The sequence below is a fragment of the Ranitomeya imitator genome, chromosome 6, assembly GCF_032444005.1.
Source record: "Ranitomeya imitator isolate aRanImi1 chromosome 6, aRanImi1.pri, whole genome shotgun sequence".
NCBI lineage: Eukaryota > Metazoa > Chordata > Amphibia > Anura > Dendrobatidae > Ranitomeya > Ranitomeya imitator.
Genome location: NC_091287.1, coordinates 109,677,193 through 109,697,794, shown reverse-complemented (window position 1 = coordinate 109,697,794; position 20,602 = coordinate 109,677,193). Strand labels below are relative to the sequence as shown.

The following is a 20,602-nucleotide window of genomic DNA, read 5'->3' as shown; positions in this document are numbered from 1 at the left end:
GCCCACCAGCATCAGGGGCTTATCTACAGCATTCTGTAATGCTGTAGATAAGCCCCCGATGTATCTTGAAAGATGAGAAAAAGAGGTTAGACAATACTCACCCAGGGGCGGTCCCGCTGCGGTTCTTGTCTGATGGGTGTCGCGGTCCGGGGCCTCCCATCTTCTTACGATGACGTCCTCTTCTTGTCTTCACGCTGAGGCGCAGGCACCAGGAAAGGTCAGAGAGGCCCGGCGCCTGCGCACAGCAGTACTTTGCTCTGCCCTCAAAAGGGCAGACAAAGTACGCCTGTGCCGGAGCCGCAACGTGAATACAAGAAGAAGACGTCATCATAAGATGATGGGAGGCCCCGGACCGGACCGTGACGCCCATCGGACCGAACCGCAGCGCGACCGCCCCTGGGTGAGTGTAATCTAATCTCTTTTTCTCATGTTTCAGGATACATCGGGGGCTTATCTACAGCATTACAGAATGCTGTAAATAAGCCCCTGATGCCGGTGGGCTTAGCTCACCTTTGATTTTGGGGGTGGCAGGTTTCCTTTAAGGGGTTAAAAAAAGACACAGCCAGAATAAAGTATTTTAATGAAATGAAACACTACAAAGTTTCCCATCTTTATTGTACTCCTAATAGCTGTGACGCCCTCGATCACCAGTAAAAAAAAATTAAAATAATAAACCAACACAAATAATCCCTTGTCTGACGTAATCCATTTAATAAAAATGAGTGTCTCACGACGATCTCCCGTATAGAGCAGTCACATCAGGAGATGTGACCGCTCTACAGGGCCTCCAGTGACACACTGACAGGAGATAATGGCTCCTGCAGTGTTATCACTGAGGGTTCACTGGAGTTCATGCTCTCACTTTACAGCACTGCTTCGTGAGAATGTTCTCACACAGCATTGCCGTTGACAGCATGAACTCAGGTGACCTCTCTCCCGGTGGCGGAGGGATACAGTGTGGATTACCTCCTGTCACTGTATCATCGGAGCCCCTGTAGAACAGTCACATCTCCTGATTTGACAGCTCTACACAGGAGATTGTCGTGGGACAATCATTATTACATGGATTACTACAGAACAGGGAGTATACTGTTGTTTGTTTTTTTGCAGAAGATCGAGGGCGTCGGGGATTAGCTGCATGGTGAGCATGTAATATATGTGTTTTTTTTTTACTATTCAACACAGTCGCCGGATGTTGGGACTACTGCTGTCCCTTCATCGGCTAGCGGTCACTGTAGAAGACATAACCGGATGGGACTAGTAGTCCCATCAGACGATGCCTGCCTACACACAGACCCGCACACACACACAGCCCCGCACACACCCACACACAGATATACACAGACACCCGCACATATTCACTGCACACATATAGTCTCCGCCCACATAGTCTTCCTCCTCTCAATCTGCAGCGTTTCTTGCACGCAACTCCGCAGCAAAACTGCAGATCTTTTTAAACCTGCAGTTTTGCTGTGGATTTGACTGACCCAATGGAAGTCAATGGGTGCAGAAACGCTGCAGATCCGCAAAAAGAATTGTCATGCTGTGGAAAAAAAAAGCTGCAAATTTGCGCGTATTTTCGCGCAGCATGTGCACAAGAATTCTGAATTTCCCATTAACTTACATTGGTAGAGCACTACACTGCAGATTTGATGCAATTCCGTGCGTCCAAAAACGCTGCGGATCCGCATCAAAATTTGCAATGTGTGCACATAGCCTCAGACTTATAAATTCTAATATTGATCACAGCAGTACTCTTAAACCTTAAGCTCTATACTAGAGACTCCATTACACTGTGGTCATATTATACTAACTGAACACTGATCAGTGATCTATCTGGATAACTTACTCATCGAAAGCCATAGTAATGGAGCGGACTACAATGTAAATTTGTAGTCTGTAACCAGAGACACACGAGTCTGCATAGGAGCTATACACACTAGGGATGAGCAGACCTGGGGATGTTCAGGTTCATCAGTTTCGACCAAACTTTAGTTCAAAGTTCGATTAGGGTACCAAAAATCTACCCGCAATTTAATTCGAACCCCATAGAAGTCAACGAGGACCCAAACTTTGGTGTAAAATGTTTTCGCTCTCTCTCAGGAGTGGAACAATCAGAGGAAAAGTATAAAGGTACCTTCACACAACGATTTCGTTAACGATATCGTTGCAACGTCACGCTTTTTGTGACGTAGCAACGATCCCGCTAACGATCTCGTTATGTGTGACAGCGACCAACGATCAGGCCCCTGCTGGGAGATCGTTGGTCGTTGGGGAATGATCGGGACCTTTTTTTGGACGCTGATCACCCGCTGTCATCGCTGGATCGGCGTGTGTGACACCGATCCAGCGATGTGTTCACTTGTAACCAGGGTAAGTATTGGGTTACTAAGTGCAGGGCAGCGCTTAGTAACCTGATATTTACCCTGGTTACCATTGTAAAAGTTAAAAAAAAAAAAACAGTACATACTCACATTCCGATGTCTGTCACGTCCCCCGCCGTCAGCTTCCCTGCACTGACTGTCAGCGCCGGCCGTAAAGCAGAGCACAGCGGTGACGTCACCGCTGTGCTCTGCTTTACGGCCAGCGCTGACACAGTCAGTGCGGGAAGCTGACGCCAGGGGACGTGACAGACATCAGAATGTGAGTATATAGTGTTTTTTTTTTAACTTTTACAATGGTAACCAGAATAAATATCGGGTTACTAAGCGCGGCCCTGCACTTAGTAACCCGATGTTTACCCTGGTTACCCGGGGACTTCAGCATCGTTGAAGACAGTTTCAACAATGCCGAAGTCTTTCCCCTGATCGTTGGTCGCTGGAGAGAGCTGTCTGTGTGACAGCTCCCCAGCGACCACACAACGACTTGCCAACGATCACGGCCAGGTCGTATCGCTGGTCGTGATCGTTGCTAAGTCGTTTACTGTAACGGTACCTTAATAGAAACACGTCACCACTTCTGTATTTACCCACTCATGATTACAGTTTACAAATACTAAGGTACAAAACTGACCGAATACTGAAGGTGTGAACATGGCTTTGCCTTGTGGTTTTCCATTACTGTTTTAGGCTTACACTTCTATCCCTTTCGCTTTGGTTTCCATATGATTTCATACTTTCCACTTTATCAATCCTATACAAAAATGTTTTCCTTTTCTATAACAGATTTCACAGCAGCACTGATACCTGAACTAGATAGTAATAATGGATTTATATCTGTGAAATGGTGAATTATAGTAACACAACAGAGCCACCAGCAGCTACAGAGAATGTGGATAAAATAAAATGTGAACAGTAGATGGCAGATAATAAGCTTTGGGTGCAGTAATGGGATTATAGCATGTGATGAAAGTACACCATGAACTACATTTTTTCTCTGATCCCGGCACAGATGTTGCGAGTAAAACCAGCGGTTTCCTGAATCTAAACCTCAATTGTTCTCAGACAGATAATCACGTCACTTTCATAGTTAGAAATGGCTAAAAAGCACATTTATATGTATCATTTGACTGATATCATTGTGTGATGATTGCCATATACTTTGTTGGCCCTTCGAAATGAGGGAAGACATGCTCTCCATGCTTCTATAGGGCTACTGCTAAATAGTGTGACTGCTGTAAAAGCAGCCCGAAATTAAAACTTTCATGAGTTTTTCATATAAAAATTGCAAAACAAACTATCAGAAATACAAATAGAAGGTTAAAAAGGCATGCACAAGTCATACAATGCACAAGTTACACAATGCACTGTTCATACAATGCACAAGTCACGCAATGCACTGGTCATACAATGCACTGGTCATACAATGCACAAGTCATACAATGCACAAGTTACACAATGCACTGGTCATACAATGCACAAGTCACACAATGCCCAAGTCACACAATGCACAGGTCACACAATGCACAGGTCACACAATGCACAAGTCACACAATGCACAAGTCACACAATGTACAGGTCACACAATGCACAGGTCATACAATGCACAGGTCACACAATGCACAAGTCATACAATCCACAGGTCACACAATGCACAGGTCACACAATGCACAAGTCACACAATGCACAGGTCACACAATGCACAGGTCACACAATGCACAGGTCATACAATGCACAGGTCACACAATGCACAGGTCACACAATGCACAGGTCACACAATGCACAAGTCACACAATGCACAACTCATACACTGCACAAGTCATACAATGCACAGGTCACACAATGCCCAAGTCACACAATGCACAACTCATACACTGCACAAGTCATACAATGCACAGGTCACACAATGCACAAGTCACACACTGCACAGGTCACACAATGCACAGGTCACACAATGCACAAGACACACAATGCACAGGTCACACAATGCACAGGTCACACAATGCACAAGTCACACAATGCACAGGTCACACAATGCACAGGTCACACAATGCACAAGTCACACAATGCACAACTCATACACTGCACGAGTCATACAATGCACAGGTCACACAATGCACAAGTCACACAATGCACAGGTCACACAATGCACAAGTCACACAATGCACAGGTCACACAATGCACAAGTCACACAATGCACAACTCATACACTGCACAAGTCACACAATGCACAGGTCACACAATGCACAAGTCACGCAATGCACAAGTCACACACTGCACAGGTCACACAATGCACAAGTCACACAATGCACAAGTCACACAATGCACAAGTCACACAATGCACAAGTCATACAATGCACAGGTCGCATAATGCCCAAGTCACACAATGCACAAGTCACATAATGCCCAAGTCACACGATGCACAGGTCACACAATGCACAAGTCACACGATGCACAAGTCATACGATGCACAGGTCACACACTGCACAGGTCACACAATGCACAAGTTACACAATGCACAAGTCATACAATGCACAGGTCACACAATGCACAAGTCACATAATGCCCAAGTCACACGATGCACAGGTCACACAATGCACAAGTCACACGATGCACAAGTCATACGATGCACAGGTCACACACTGCACAGGTCACACAATGCACAAGTTACACAATGCACAAGTCATACAATGCACAGGTCACACAATGCACAAGTCACACAATGCACAAGTCACACAATGCACAAGTCACACTGCACAAGTCATACAATGCACAGGTCATACAATGCACACGTCACACAATGCAAAAGTCTCACAATGCACATGTCACACAAGTCATACAATGCACAAGTCATACAAACCACAAGTCAAACAAAGCACAAGTCACGCAATGCACAAGTCACACAAAGCACAAGTCACACAATGCACAAGTCACACAATGCACAAGTCACACTGCACAAGTTATACAATGCACAGGTCATACAATGCACAGGTCACACAATGCAAAAGTCTCACAATGCACATGTCACACAAGTCTTACAATGCACAAGTCATACAAACCACAAGTCAAACAAAGCACAAGTCACGCAATGCACAGGTCACACAAAGCACAAGTCACACAAAGCACAGGTCACACAATGCACAAGTCACACAATGCACAAGTCACACAATACACAAGTCACACTGCACAAGTCATACAATGCGCAGGTCATACAATGCACAGGTCACACAATGCAAAAGTCTCACAATGCACATGTCACACAAGTCATACAATGCACAAGTCATACAAACCACAAGTCAAACAAAGCACAAGTCAAGCAATGCACAAGTCACACAAAGTATAAGTCACACAATGCACAGGTCATACAATGCACAAGTCTCACAATGCACAAGTAACACAATGCACAAGTCACATAATGCACAAGTCACACAAAGCACAAGTCACACAAAGCACAAGTCACACAAAGCACAAGTCATACAAAGCACAAGTCATACAATGCACAAGTCACACAATGCACAAGTCACACACTGCACAAGTCATACAAGGCACAGGTCATACAATGCACAGGTCATACAATGCACAAGTCACACACTGCACAGGTCACACAATGCACAAGTCATACAATGCACAAGTCACACAATGCACAGGTCACACAATACACAAGTCATTCAATGCACAGGTCACACAATGCACAAGTCATACCATGCACAGGTCATATAATGCACAAGTCATACAATGCACAAGTCACACACTGCACAAGTTATACAACGCACAGGTCACACAATGCACAAGTCATACAATGCACAAGTCACACAATGCACAAGTCACACAATGCACAAGTCATACAATACACAAGTCACACACTGCACCGGTCACACAATGCACAAGTCATACAATGCACAAGTCACACAATGCACAGGTCACACAATACACAAGTCATTCAATGCACAGGTCACACAATGCACAAGTCATACAATGCACAGGTCATATAATGCACAAGTCATACAATGCACAAGTCACACACTGCACAAGTTATACAATGCACAGGTCACACAATACACAAGTCATACAATGCACAAGTCACACACTGCACAGGTCACACAATGCACAAGTCATACAATGCACAAGTCACACAATGCACAGGTCACACAATACACAAGTCATTCAATGCACAGGTCACACAATGCACAAGTCATACAATGCACAGGTCATATAATGCACAAGTCATACAATGCACAAGTCACACACTGCACAAGTTATACAATGCACAGGTCACACAATACACAAGTCATTCAATGCACAGGTCATACAATGCACAAGTCTCACAATGCACAAGTCACGCAATGCACAAGTCACACAATGTACAGGTCATACAATGCACAGGTCACACAATGCACAAGTCATACAATGCACAAGTCACACAATGCACAAGTTATACAATGCACAGGTCACACAATACACAAGTCATTCAATGCACAGGTCATACAATGCACAAGTCTCACAATGCACAAGTCACGCAATGCACAAGTCACACAATGTACAGGTCATACAATGCACAGGTCATACAATGCACAGGTCATACAATGCACAAGTTGTGCAATGCACCAGTCACACAAAGTACAAGTCACACAATGCACAGGTCATACAATGCACAAGTCTCACAATGCACAAATCACACAAAGTACAAGTCACACAAAGCACAAGTCACACAAAGCACAAGTCACACAATGCACAAGTCATACAATGCACAAGTCTCACAATGCACAAGTCAAACTGCACAAGTCATACAATGCAGAGGTCATACAATGCACAAATCATGCAAAGCACAAGTAACACAATGCACAGGTCACACAATGCACAGGTCACACAATGCACAAATTACGCAATGCACAATTTACACAATGCACAAATCACATAATGTGCAAGTCATAGAATGCCCAAGTCATACAATGCACAAGTCACGCAATGCACAAGTCACACTGAAGATGTTACACAACGCACAAGTCACACTGCAGATGTTACACAATGCACAAGTCACACAATGAACAAGTAACACAAAGCACAAGTAAAAAAAAATCACAAGTCACACAATGCACAAGTCACACAATGCACAAGTCACACAATGCACAGGTCACACAATGCACAAGTCACACAATGCACAGGTCACACAATGCACAAGTCACACAATGCACAAGTCACACAATGTACAAGTCATACAATGCACAAGTCACACAATGCACAGGTCACACAATGCACAAGTCACACAATGCACAAGTCACACAATGCACAACTCATACACTGCACAAGTCACACAATGCACAGGTCACACAATGCACAAGTCACACATTGCACAGGTCACCCAATGCACAGGTCCCATAATGCACAAGTCATACAATGCACAGGTCACACAATGCACAAGTCACGCAATGCACAAGTCACACACTGCACAGGTCACACAATGCACAAGTCACACAATGCACAAGTCACACAAAGCACAAGTCATGCAATAAAACTGTCTCATTAATTATGCTATGTTACCTAAAAACTACATGGCACTGTTAATTTTAAGACACTGTGCACTATATTGGGGTATTTTGTTAATATTTAATAACCTATTACTTAAATCCAAGTTTCCACACTAAATGTATTTTTTTTTTATTTTTAGCAATGATTTTATTCCTCATATCACAATCTGTATTAAAAATTAAACAATGAAATCTTACAATTTCCAAATTGACCACTGGGGCTTTTTAAGACTGTAACCTTTAGGAAACAACGCATGTACATTGTCAAAATGACCAGCTTTAGCCCTATCTTTTATATTGACGCATCTAATGATCTTGTGCAAAAGTCATTGTGTAGGGAAGAGGAACAGGGTCAGCTATTATTGACTATTGTGATTGATGGATCCAGTGTTTTAGCTGTGAAAAGAGGAGTTACCTGTCATTGTAATCCTGCCTCTGCTGATAAGGAGCCTGCTGAAAACTCTTCCTGAAATGACAAGAATTAGGAGTCTAAAAAAAGTGCCAGTGGCCAGTGTCAGAATTACAACAATACTAATTTAGTTTTTAATAAAGATTGTGATATGAAAAAAAAAAACATTTTTAAAAATACATAAAACACAAAAACCTGATATACACAATCATTATTTTCAGATGATAGCTTTTATGTAACGGCGCAGTCAGTTTTGGTAACTAATACCTAGCTCCATCAATTCTTACATATGATACTTTATGCGGTAGTAATTTCGGAATGCTTCTATATATCCCAGTGATTCTGAGACTGTACTTACTATGCCATTATACCTTACTGTATGTTAGCGGGACATTTAGGTCGATATGTTTGGGGCTTATCCATAAAAATAGATAATATTATAATATAATATTTAACAAAAAGAAAAAACTGAAGAATTAGCAAATATAAAATTTGCCATTTATAATGTAGCTGCTCTATGTCTGTGCAGGCTTTCCATTGTCCTCCTGCACAATCACTTAAAGCCACTACCTGGACAACCCCCTTCTTATTCCCCACGCTTGGCCCCAATAAAATAGCCTTTACTCCCCTTCCGTGCCGGTGCCGCTCCTGTGATGTCGGCACTTGGGGTCCCGGGGCTCTCGTGTGGCTCTATGATATATGGCGCCCAATCAGCGCTGGCGTCGCTGTCCCTGTCTTCTGTCAAACTGAACATGAAGTGGAAGTCAGCGATCAACTGCAGCCCGCTGATTGGGTGCCGGGCACCAGGTGTCATCCAGCCGCACAAGAGCTACGGAACCGCGAGTGCCGATACCGCAGGAATGGTGCTGGCACGGGAGCTTTTTCATTTTATCAGGACCAAGCATGGGGAATGAGAAGGGGTTGTCATAGTAGTGGAGAACCCCTTTAATCTTGCAGGAAAAAAGCGCAGTCGTTACAATCAGCCTCGCAGTCCTGTATATGAAACAGCTGTTTCTCTACCGCAGCGGTTTAAAACCACAGCATGACCTCTGCATGTGAATGCGGCCTAAATCAGGCACTCGTTCCACTCAAAATAGTTAATAACATTTACCATAAGTCTGCTGTCAGGATCTTTGCTAATATAGGTGCTGCTTCAACGGAACTAAAAAAATTATTATTTTTTTACCGTTAAAATTGGCTCCAATTTTTTTTAAATGTTGACAAAGTGTAATGGAAGAAAAATAGTCACAAAATGTGTTACGCAATGTCTCTCAAACTGTGTCAATACCCCATATGGGATCAGAAACTACTGCGTACATGGCGGGCCTTGGAATCAGAGAAACGCTGATTTTTGGAGTGCAAATTTGGCTATAAATTCCCTAGGCCATTACGTGGTAACCATTGGCACCCTGTCATGAGTTGAGGAAGTGCTTATGGGGTGAAAGTGAGGCTCCTTTTTGGTTCACCATCCTGTTGATGTTACTTGTGGAACCTAGAGGTTAAAATCTCCACAATTGTAGTTCATACTGAGCATGAGCTAAATCAGCTGGGTGTCGTCTGTAGCATACATCTGCTCAACTGTCACCTGCGAGGGGCGCAATTCCATTGTACAATAGAGGAGGAGATTAGGCCACTTAATGATTGTCATAAAACTGCGAACTGTCAGACATTATAGGGTAAAATAGGAACTATACTTTCAAAAACTTTGCATACATGAATAGCACAAGTATTGATATGAAACTTTGCAATTTATCTTATCAGAGAAGACTTTTTTTTGTCCACTTATGCGCCATTTCGTCTCTTCTTCATGCCTTCTAAACTCATCATTCATAAAAAAAAAAAAAAAAAAACAGCTCAAATCTGTCTTCCTACAGGTAAGACAAATTATAAGCACAGTAAGTCAGATTCCACAGTATATTGAAGTTTGCGGAGAAGGGAGGAGGAGATAGGAGCAGGGCCAGACATAAACACAGAAACATATTATTGAGCTGTGGTTTTCTGGAAAGTACATTAACTTGATCCAAATCAGGACTCACAGCTACACTGATCAATACTGCTGTGTAATTTCCTCCCTGCAGCTTCTTTCTGCATGTTATCAAAGGAAAGAGCAGAAATATCTCGGAGATCTCTGAGAGCTGCTACTGCGCAGGTGACACCATCTTGGAGGATTTTTTTTTCTTCTCCAGCAAGATGGTGCCACCTGCGCAATATCCGCTATCAGATCTCAGTTTCCCAAAGATGTAATAAACCACAGCTAATTTATGATTTAAGGGGGGAGGAGGGGGAATCCCTTTTTCACACAGGGCCCTGTAAGTTTGGATTTCTTTTACACTTAATAATTAAGACCTTTATTAAAAAAAATGAATTTTGGGTTTACTTGTGTTATCTTTGTCTAATATTTAGATTTGTTTAGTGATCTGAAACATTTAAGTGTTACAAACATTGAAAAGAATAGGAAATCAGAAAGGGGGCAAACACTTTTTCACACAACTGTATATGCATGTAGCTTTTTCAAAGACAAGTCCAGTGATATCGCTACATGGCTAGTCCATTCCACTAACTATTGAGAAATCAACGTTTATATTGATATGAAAATAAGGCTGAAGGGATTGCTGATCTGAAGCCTCTGTCACTCCAGCTCTATTCCCCTTCCAGCTCAGCACCCTCCTATGCTGTGTAACTTTCGGCAAAGGAATGGTCAGTTAAGCAGAAAGAGGCGCTGGTGGGCACACAATAGAGCTGGAGTGACAGAGGCCTCAGATTTACCCAAGATCTTCACCCTTATTTGCATATAAATGCAAACACTGATTTCTCAGTAACAGAGGAACGGACTGACCATGTAAAGGTATTGATGGCCTTGTCTTTTAAAGAACTACATGAGCATATAAATAGTTTGGGATGAGAAATCCTGCTGACAGGTATCTTTTAACAATATTAAAGTCCACAGTTAGAAGACATGACTACAATGCAGCTTTTTAAATCCTGTCTTTACCTTTTCTCCTTCTCTGACTAGTACATGGAAAATGTATAGGTCTTTTTCCCACAGGCCAAATACAAATAAACAATTCCGTGAACAGGACAGGCATTTTTATTGGTCCACCCATAACAAATATGCTTCCCCGATTTCCTGTCACGGAAAGCAAAAAGAATGATTCAGCTTGTAATAATGTGACTCAGTACAAGGTAACAATAACACCAGGGTAGACATCCGCCTTTTCCCATTGGCTCTAGATGAAGTATACTGTCCGGATTAACATGGATGGAAACAATTCAAGCGATGTAGCTGAGAAAACGTCTAAATAAGCACATCCCATATGTTTAAACGCACATTTCTTCCTTAGTCCCCGTCACTGCAGTGTATAACTAGGATGCGTAAGAACGTCAACGGCATAATAAATAATGTTTACGTTATCTGCATTTTTGCTGTATTTCTACTGTCATCAGCAAATGGCTGGTTTCCTTCCTGAATGTTGGACAACATCTGCGAATCATCCATCCCCTCCCATCATCTTTTTCTTTCACCCATCACTCAACCCTGTAGAGAAGTTCTGGGCGAGGCCTTGGTGAGATCACTGGAAGTCACATTAGGAAACGTGAAAATTAATGAAAAATGGAGCGAGCACAATCACAGCTGTGTTTGTTTGCACGGTTTAGCTGCTCCTTACTCTTCTATCCACCATGAAGCAGAATGCTGGCTTATTTAGGATCTCATGCAGTTCCATCGCAGGAATGATCGGCCTGCTCAGATGGTCGCACAGCCTGTGTTTACTTTGCCTTTTATGAAAACACCGGCGGAAAGCAGATTTGTTTTGTTATTGCTGTCCATCTTCCACCAAAATGAGTATTTGTCTGGAGTGTTACTTTGTTTTTCCATTGATTCAAAAGAAAACAAACAGGCTCTCCCGAAGACATACATCTTGAAGTCATTGTGTCTGTCTAGCGCAGCCTTCTGACCTGCTGCAAAGTTCAGTGGAAGAGCACAACCAGGAGGCTGCATATTGGATTTCTCCCCAATTATACCCTGTAGCAGATCACACAGCAGCTTGTGGCGAGAGTAATGAATATATGACATGAATCTTAATATACGTAGCAAGGTTTTCCTTTTGATTTGATATTTTCAAATTTTGCCAAAACCACAGATTAAGAGTTTCCCTGCGGCTACACCCACGTTGTGATGATAGAGTTCATTTTGCTCCAGCTACATTTAATACCCGCTTTAAATAATCCTGCGTCTCACTTGGAAATAATCCTGCTGATGTTTGTGTTTTATGGTTCCTTTTTATTAGCGAGTGGTTGGAGTGAGTAAGGTGGGCGCTCTTCTAGGGGTCCTTCCCGGAGAAATTGGAATACACCATGTTATTACTAATTAACTTTACACATACTCTGGTTCCATTTCTGCCAATAATGGAAGAACTGAAGGTACGCCCTGGTGACTTCATAACACACGAAAAAATAAAAAGAGATAGATACGTAGATATAGTGTATACTTAGCCATGTCTATGTAAAGAAATAGAGAAATGTAAAAAAACAAACAGAAGCGAGGGTTCATCTGAAAAGGATGTGGTTAACCTGCAGTACCAGGCTCAAGCTACAGGCGCTGGGGGCTGTATTTATGGGAAAATCCAGTACAGTTTCTTTAAAAAAATGTTAAAATAGTATTTTAATTGAGCTTTAATTGAAAAATAAGTGAAGCCAAGCAATTTTCACTTTACATATACTTATCCATCACTCAAACAAGAAATACAATGACCTTGAAATGGAGCCTAAACAATGGGGTCAAGTCAGGGCACAATGGAAATTCCGTCACCATTACTCATCTGTGTATAGAGCTGATCGGCCAAATGAAAAGACTATGGAACATTTTACTGAAGGGATATTGTACAGATGATACAAATCTCTCCGTGATCCAGAGTCACTTTTCCATGTTTCCCAAATGTGTGCAGCATGCTGCAGCGTGACAAAGCGGGGGTGGTACTAGCCAGTTCGGGACGGTTTCCCCAATCACAGACCTGTTTGCTGGCTGAGGGCTGTTCTGGTGATCTGCGACGCTCCGTCACTGGCAGCAGGTCAAGCATCAGAGGTCTGTTTGGGTCCGCTGTTGCAGTTTGGCCACATACTTTTCAGAAGAGCCACGTGACAATATCAGACACAACCCGCGGACAGATGTGGCGCTGTTTTACATCTTATTGATTTTCTTTACACTTCTCAATTTTTTTTTACGTATATATGGCTATAAGCGCTTGTAAGAATCTAGCATTAAAAAATCGGATTGTACACGGACCAATGTTATTCAATGAGGCAGCGCAGATCTGGGTATTTTTCTCAGCTGTATTTGGCATAAGAAAAAAATATGCATGTCATAAGGTCCATCAGCGTAGAATCCGATTTTTTACAGAAACAATACAATTCTGTAGCATGGGAAACTGTAAGCGGTCCTGTAAAAGATTAATAGCTGCGGAGTAAAAAACACGGATTGTACACGGATGACAAGTGAGAAAAAAATTGTCCCACTCTCCTAGATCAGAATAGGATATATTTTTTTTTATACATTAAACACTAACATTATTTATTTTTTTCTTCCATGTGAGATGGTGCATTCTTGTCTTTTGGGCATCCAAGTGAAGGGTTAGGGTATGTTTCTACGGTCAGGAATGGCTCAGGATTAGTATTTACGCAGGTAATATCTGCACCAAATCTGCATCTGAAGTCACTGGCAGGTCACCTGCATTTTTCATGCGGAATTGTGTGTGTTTTTGTAAGCTAAATAAAGATATACTAAAAAAAGAATTGTGAATGATGTAATTTCCTTGTCCAACCTCTTCTTTTACATACCCCATTGAAGAATACACACACAGATAGATAGATAATAGATAGATAGATCTATCGTATCTATTATCTATCTATCTATAGATCTATATATTGTATCTATCTATCTATCGACATATCTAGAAAAATGAAGGCAGCACTCCAATAGAAAAAATTAAGGGTGATTTATTGGCCCATGTGCGACGTTTCAGTCCAGCGTGTGGACCTTTCTCAAGCAAAAAAGGTCCACACCCTGGACTGAAACGTCGCACATGGGCCAATAAATCACCCTTATTTTTTCTATTGGAGTGCTGCCTTCATTTTTCTGGACAATAGCATGAGGTTTGGTATATACCTGGAAGGATTTTTTGCACCCTTTGTCTTCTTTTGGTGCTGCTTTTTGTTTTCTTTTTCTATATCGATATATCTAACTATTATCTATCTAAAATCTATTATCTATTGATAGATCTATAGCTAGATAGATATATCGATAGATAATAGATAGATATATCGATAGATATGATAGATATGATAGATATAGATAGATAGCTATATCAATAGATGATAGATAGATCATAGGTAGATAGTAGATAGATATATCTATAGATAGATACAGTTAGGGCCAGAAATATTTGGACAGTGACACAAGTTTTGTTATTTTAGCTGTTTACAAAAACATGTTCAGAAATACAATTATATATATAATATGGGCTGAAAGTGCACACTCCCAGCTGCAATATGATAGTTTCCACATCCAAATCGGAGAAAGGGTTTAGGAATCATAGCTCTGTAATGCATAGCGTCCTCTTTTTCAAGGGACCAAAAGTAATTGGACAATGGACTCTAAGGGCTGCAATTAACTCTGAAGGCGTCTCCCTCGTTAACCTGTAATCAATGAAGTAGTTAAAAGGTCAGGGGTGGATTCCAGGTGTGTGGTTTTGCATTTGGAAGCTGTTGCTGTGAGCAGACAACATGCGGTCAAAGGAACTCTCAATTGAGGTGAAGCAGAACATCCTGAGGCTGAAAAAAAAGAAAAAATCCATCAGAGAGATAGCAGACATGCTTGGAGTAGCAAAATCAACACTTGGGTACATTCTGAGAAAAAAGGAATTGACTGGTGAGCTTGGGAACTCAAAAAGGCCTGGGCGTCCACGGATGACAACAGTGGTGGATGATCGCCGCATACTTAATTTGGTGAAGAAGAACCCGTTCACAACATCAACTGAAGTCCAGAACACTCTCAGTGAAGTAGGTGTATCTGTCTCTAAGTCAACAGTAAAGAGAAGACTCCATGACAGTAAATACAAAGGGTTCACATCTAGATGCAAACCATTCATCAATAACAAAAATAGACAGGCCAGAGTTAAATTTGCAGAAAAACACCTCAAGAAGCCAGCTCAGTTCTGGAAAAGTATTCTATGGACAGATGAGACAAAGATCAACCTGTACCAGAATGATGGGAAGAAAAAAGTTTGGAGAAGAAAGGGAACGGCACATGATCCAAGGCACACCACATCCTCTGTAAAACATGGTGGAGGCAACGTGATGGCATGGGCATGCATGGCTTTCAATGGCACTGGGTCACTTGTGTTTATTGATAACATAAGAGCAGACAAGAGTAGCCGGATGAATTCTGAAGTGTACCGGGATATACTTTCAGCCCAGATTCAGCCAAATGCTGCAAAGTTGATTGGACGGCGCTTCATAGTACAGATGGACAATGACCCCAAGCATACAGCCAAAGCTACCCAGGAGTTCATGAGTGCCAAAAAGTGGAACATTCTGCAATGGCCAAGTCAATCTCCAGATCTAAATCCAATTGAGCATGCATTTCACTTGCTCAAATCCAGACTTAAGACGGAAAGACCCACAAACAAGCAAGACCTGAAGGCTGCGGCTGTAAAGGCCTGGCAAAGCATTAAGAAGGAGGAAACCCAGCGTTTGGTGATGTCCATGGGTTCCAGACTTAAGGCAGTGATTGCCTCCAAAGGATTTGCAACAAAATATTGAAAATAAAAATATTTTGTTTGGGTTATGTTTATTTGTCCAATTACTTTTGACCTCCTAAAATGTGGAGTGTTTGTAAAGAAATGTGTATAATTCCTACATTTTCTATCAGATATTTTTGTTCAACCCTTCAAATTAAACGTTACAATCTGCACTTGAATTCTGTTGTAGAGGTTTCATTTCAAATCCAATGTGGTGGCATGCAGAGCCCAACTCGCGAAAATTGTGTCACTGTCCAAATATTTCTGGCCCTAACTGTAGATAATACCAAGCCCGATGTTTAGTAATAAACATAATAAAATGGTACATAAAGAGTTAGGCCGGGATCACACATGCGAAAAACTCGAACGAGTCTCGCATCTCAATACCCGGCACTGCCGCCGGCACTCGGGAGTGGAGCGTGCTGTTGGATGTATTTTTGTGTGATGGTGATGGTGGCAGTGCAGGGTATTAAGATGCGAGACTCGTCCGAGTTTCTCGTATATGTGATCCCGGCCTTAAATAAAGACACACACACAAAATCTGTGTTAGGCTGGGGTTACACTTGCGAGAAACTCGGACGAGTCTCGCACCTCAATACCCAGAACTGCTGCCGGCACTCGGCGCCAGAATGTGTGGCTGCATGTATTTCTATGCAGCTGAACACTCCGGCCCGAGTGCCGGCGGCAGTGTCGGGTATTGAGATGCGAGACTCGTGCGAGTTTCTCGCAAGTGTGACCCCGGCCTTAAACACAATATTTCTTTAATTGAAAAGAAATTGAAAAAAATGGCGTGGGCTCCTGGGCAATTTTCTGCACCAGAGAGGGAAAGCCAACGACTGGGTGACCGATGTTTGTAGCCTGGGAAAAGGTTAATACCCATGGCGCTTCCCAGGCTATAAATATCAGCCCACAGCTGTATATTTAGCCTTTACTGGCTATTAAAATAGGGGGACCCCCCCAAAAGAAAATGACGTGGGGTCCCCCTATAATTTATAGCCAGAAAGGCTACACAGACAGCTGCGGGCTGATATTAATCATGGATATTGCCCCCCCCCCCCTGGCTACAAACATCAGCTGTCAGCCGGCCCAGAAATGGTGCATCTCTAAGATGCACCAATTCTGGCACTTAGCCTCTCTCTTACCACTGCCCTGTAGCAGTGGCAAGTGGGGTAATAGTTGTGGGGTTGATTTGTATTGTAAGGGGACATCAACCCGGCTTAGTAATGGAGAGGCGTCAATAAGACACCTATCCATTACTAATCTTACAGTTGTTAAGAGGTTAAATAAAAACACAGACAGAATAAAGTATTTGAATGAAATAAAACACCACACAGTTTTGCCATCTTTATTACACTGGTAATCCAAGCGAAGCCATAAATCTTCTGAAAAAAAATAAATAAATAATAAACCAACAGTATACTCCCTCTGTCCGATGCAGTCCTTAATAACGAGTGTCCCATGACGAGACCAGCTCTGCTACATCTGGATTCCTGACATCCAGACATAGCAGAGCTTGTAGATGACCATCCGGCAATCACCTACACTCTAGCTCTCGCAGTCAGCTGACCGTGAGAACCAGTGATAACCCCCGGTCACGTGCACGGCAGTTCTCACGGTTAGCTAAGTTATGACAAGGCAAGACCTTATTTAAATAAGTAGACATGCGTAGTAAGCTGCGTTTGCGCAGTTATTACGCATGTGACTAATCATTAGATGTGGTTTTACCACATCTAATGATAGTCTATGGTAAATTTACGGTGTGGTGACGGAGCGCTGCCGCATTGTAAACAGACATGATGCGTTCTGGAAAGACAAGCCGCATGTCTGTTTACGCTGGACTGTCGCCTGCGTCTTTTAATCTTTGAAATTCCCTCCACTATGCTGTAACATTTGGACGCTGTACGCAGCGTCAAACACACAGCGTTTCCTGACCGTGGAAACATACCCTTATAGTTAAATTAGTGACAAAATGTACAGTTGGTGGAGAAAGGTTGAACTTGATGGACCTCGGTCTTTTTTCAACCTATGTAACAAAATGTTCATAAAACTGTAACCTAGTTGCATTTCATGGTATGTCATATTCGCAGATGCTTCCAAAACCTATTTGTGGGATACACGAGATGAAGAAATTTCTCATTATCGTCTTATTATTGTATTTAACCAGACTTAACAAGTAGCTGCAAATTTGATTTCCACTAAAGGCTTCCATACATATTAAATATGCCAGACAATCTACAGCTATCTACTCTGATTCCCAAGATACAGGAACATTCGAGCACTCTTGTGTTTCCCATCTATGAGAGGCTTATCCATTACAAAGACCAACAGGTCCACTCCTTCTCTCCCCTGACATCATCTGTTGGGGGACAGAAGGCCCCATACACATTAGACTGTTGACCAATCTGACCTATATCGCCCTGTTAGGCCGACTTAACTCTAATGCGTAATGGGCCGTAAGATGTACTTATGCAACACAAGAGCAGATGGTTCATACTTTTAGATAGTGGAACGAGCTATATCTACCACAACTTTCTTGTCTGTCTAGAAATAATGATCCAGGTATACCTACAGAATTTATAAATCTGACACTTGTGATACCTATCCCGAAACTGCTAGAATTCTACTGGGAGTCTAAGAATTAAAAGTTTTTCCTTCTAGAGAGCACCAAGTTATCATATAGAGACTTAGGCCATGAGATGGTCACTTTAGAAATTAATTATTGCAAATAGACTCTTCATAGTAAAAGAGAAAGGGTCTCTTGTGCCAACTATTGGAAATAGCAATCATAAAAGTCAATAACAACCCTTTCCAGTGACTTGCCACACGACACAATATACCGTATACAGCTACATTAGAACCAACATATTTAGATATGTACAACCAATATTCCTATGAGTCAATCAATATGCTGAGTAATGTAAAGAGATTCCAGCTTAATATAAATATAATATTTATTGAGACTACAAATAAAAACAGCAAAAAATAAAAAGACAGAGCAAGACCTCCAAAAAAGGGGGAGATACAGGCATAGCTTAGAAACGGATTAATATAGTGGCATATCCAAGTTTATTCAGTATGTCAAATAATGAGTCTTAGGTAGTCAAGTGGTAGGGGCTTTTGAGTCCTATAGACCATTAATGCTGCAATGACAAACATATGTTCGAAGTGCAAGTGCAATAATAATACAATTTTAACTGCAGCAATAGTCAAATCAATGGAAACAAGAAAATCTCCATAATAATATCATATTGGCACCTGGATATCACATGATAATCAGAAAAAACATAGATAGCAGATCTTGAATGATGAAATAGTAAAAGGTATATTACCAATATTATTATGGATATTAACGAAAATGACATTAGCAAAGAACAGATGCAATAAATAATCACATCAGGAAAAAATCTCCCCATATAAATGATATTAGTGCATAAGTCACCTAATGGACAATAAATCATCATAGATATCAGCGTGTCCACAGTGGTAAGTGATAAGCGGTATATTACACAGAATAGAAACCCAGACGAGAAGAAAGTGCGGGTGCAGTGTATCCCAACCCCTAAGCCATTAGGACTGCCAATCACGTACAGCCACGTAAATGCAGTGGTGGTCCGGAGCCACTTATTTGTGTCAGCAGTACATAGCATGACTTCCTGGATCATGGACATTGGACCGCATGATGAAATGCATTGTGGTCACATGATATGGAACTCCTGGAAGTCAAAGGCATACCACCACAAACGCATGCGCACAACCAAAAGCCGCTTAGTAATAAGAACCCAGGACATAGAAAAAAGAGAGAGGTGTGACATTTTGACACAAATATGACCGTTCTGGGTAGATCCAAGTATGCTGATAGGGCATGAGAATACAAATGGATATGAACAATATAACAAAAGAGTTGGAATCACAAAAAATACACCAAAAGGGAAACAATATGAGAAAATAAAGATAAAATAATGATTTTAAGTTACTAAAACACTAATAGTATACAAGTAGTGTGGTGACATAATAAAGGTGAATGATGATATAAAAATGTATCACAATTATAATCATATTGTTAAATGCTTATATATTGATTGCAAAGTGTGTAGCACTGAATATGAGATTCCGGATTTTTGCCACTCATGAGTGCAAAGCATGAAAACTAGTTTCTGGGTGAGAGGCCTATCTCAGGGGCTTAGAGGTATAAGGTGGTAAGGTCCTGGATGGCAGATACTTGACACCAAGGTGGTTATCATTGATAAAGTCTGTACCAGTAACACAAGGTTACAGAGAGAGTTTTAATTTGACTAGATTATGGGTCCTGGATTTAGGAGAAACCAAAAGAACCTGGCTGGGAAAGGAAATTTCCACAATACAGCTTGGAGCTTTCAGGCCTAATAACAGCACCTGGTTTAGCTCAGCAATGTGGAGTTGTGCTGGAGATGGACACAGGTGCGTTTGTTGGTGAACTCTTTTTAAAATAGTTTTTGCTGAGATGGCCTGGAATATCGA

The 20,602-nt window shown here is 41.8% G+C and overlaps 1 protein-coding gene across 3 annotated transcripts in view; it reads right to left on the bottom strand.

Annotated features, from left to right (window-relative positions):
- The window catches only part of RARB (retinoic acid receptor beta), a 985,731-nt gene that overhangs the window by 352,699 nt on the left and 612,430 nt on the right, over positions 1 to 20,602 (bottom strand). Inside the window, exon 4 of one of the 3 annotated variants that reach the window (XM_069729999.1) lies at positions 8,319 to 8,369. The exons of the other annotated variants lie outside the window; for them this stretch is intronic. Coding sequence (XP_069586100.1) covers positions 8,319 to 8,369 — 51 coding nt within the window. The remainder of the gene's footprint in view (positions 1 to 8,318; positions 8,370 to 20,602) is intronic. 3 annotated transcript variants of the gene reach the window in all.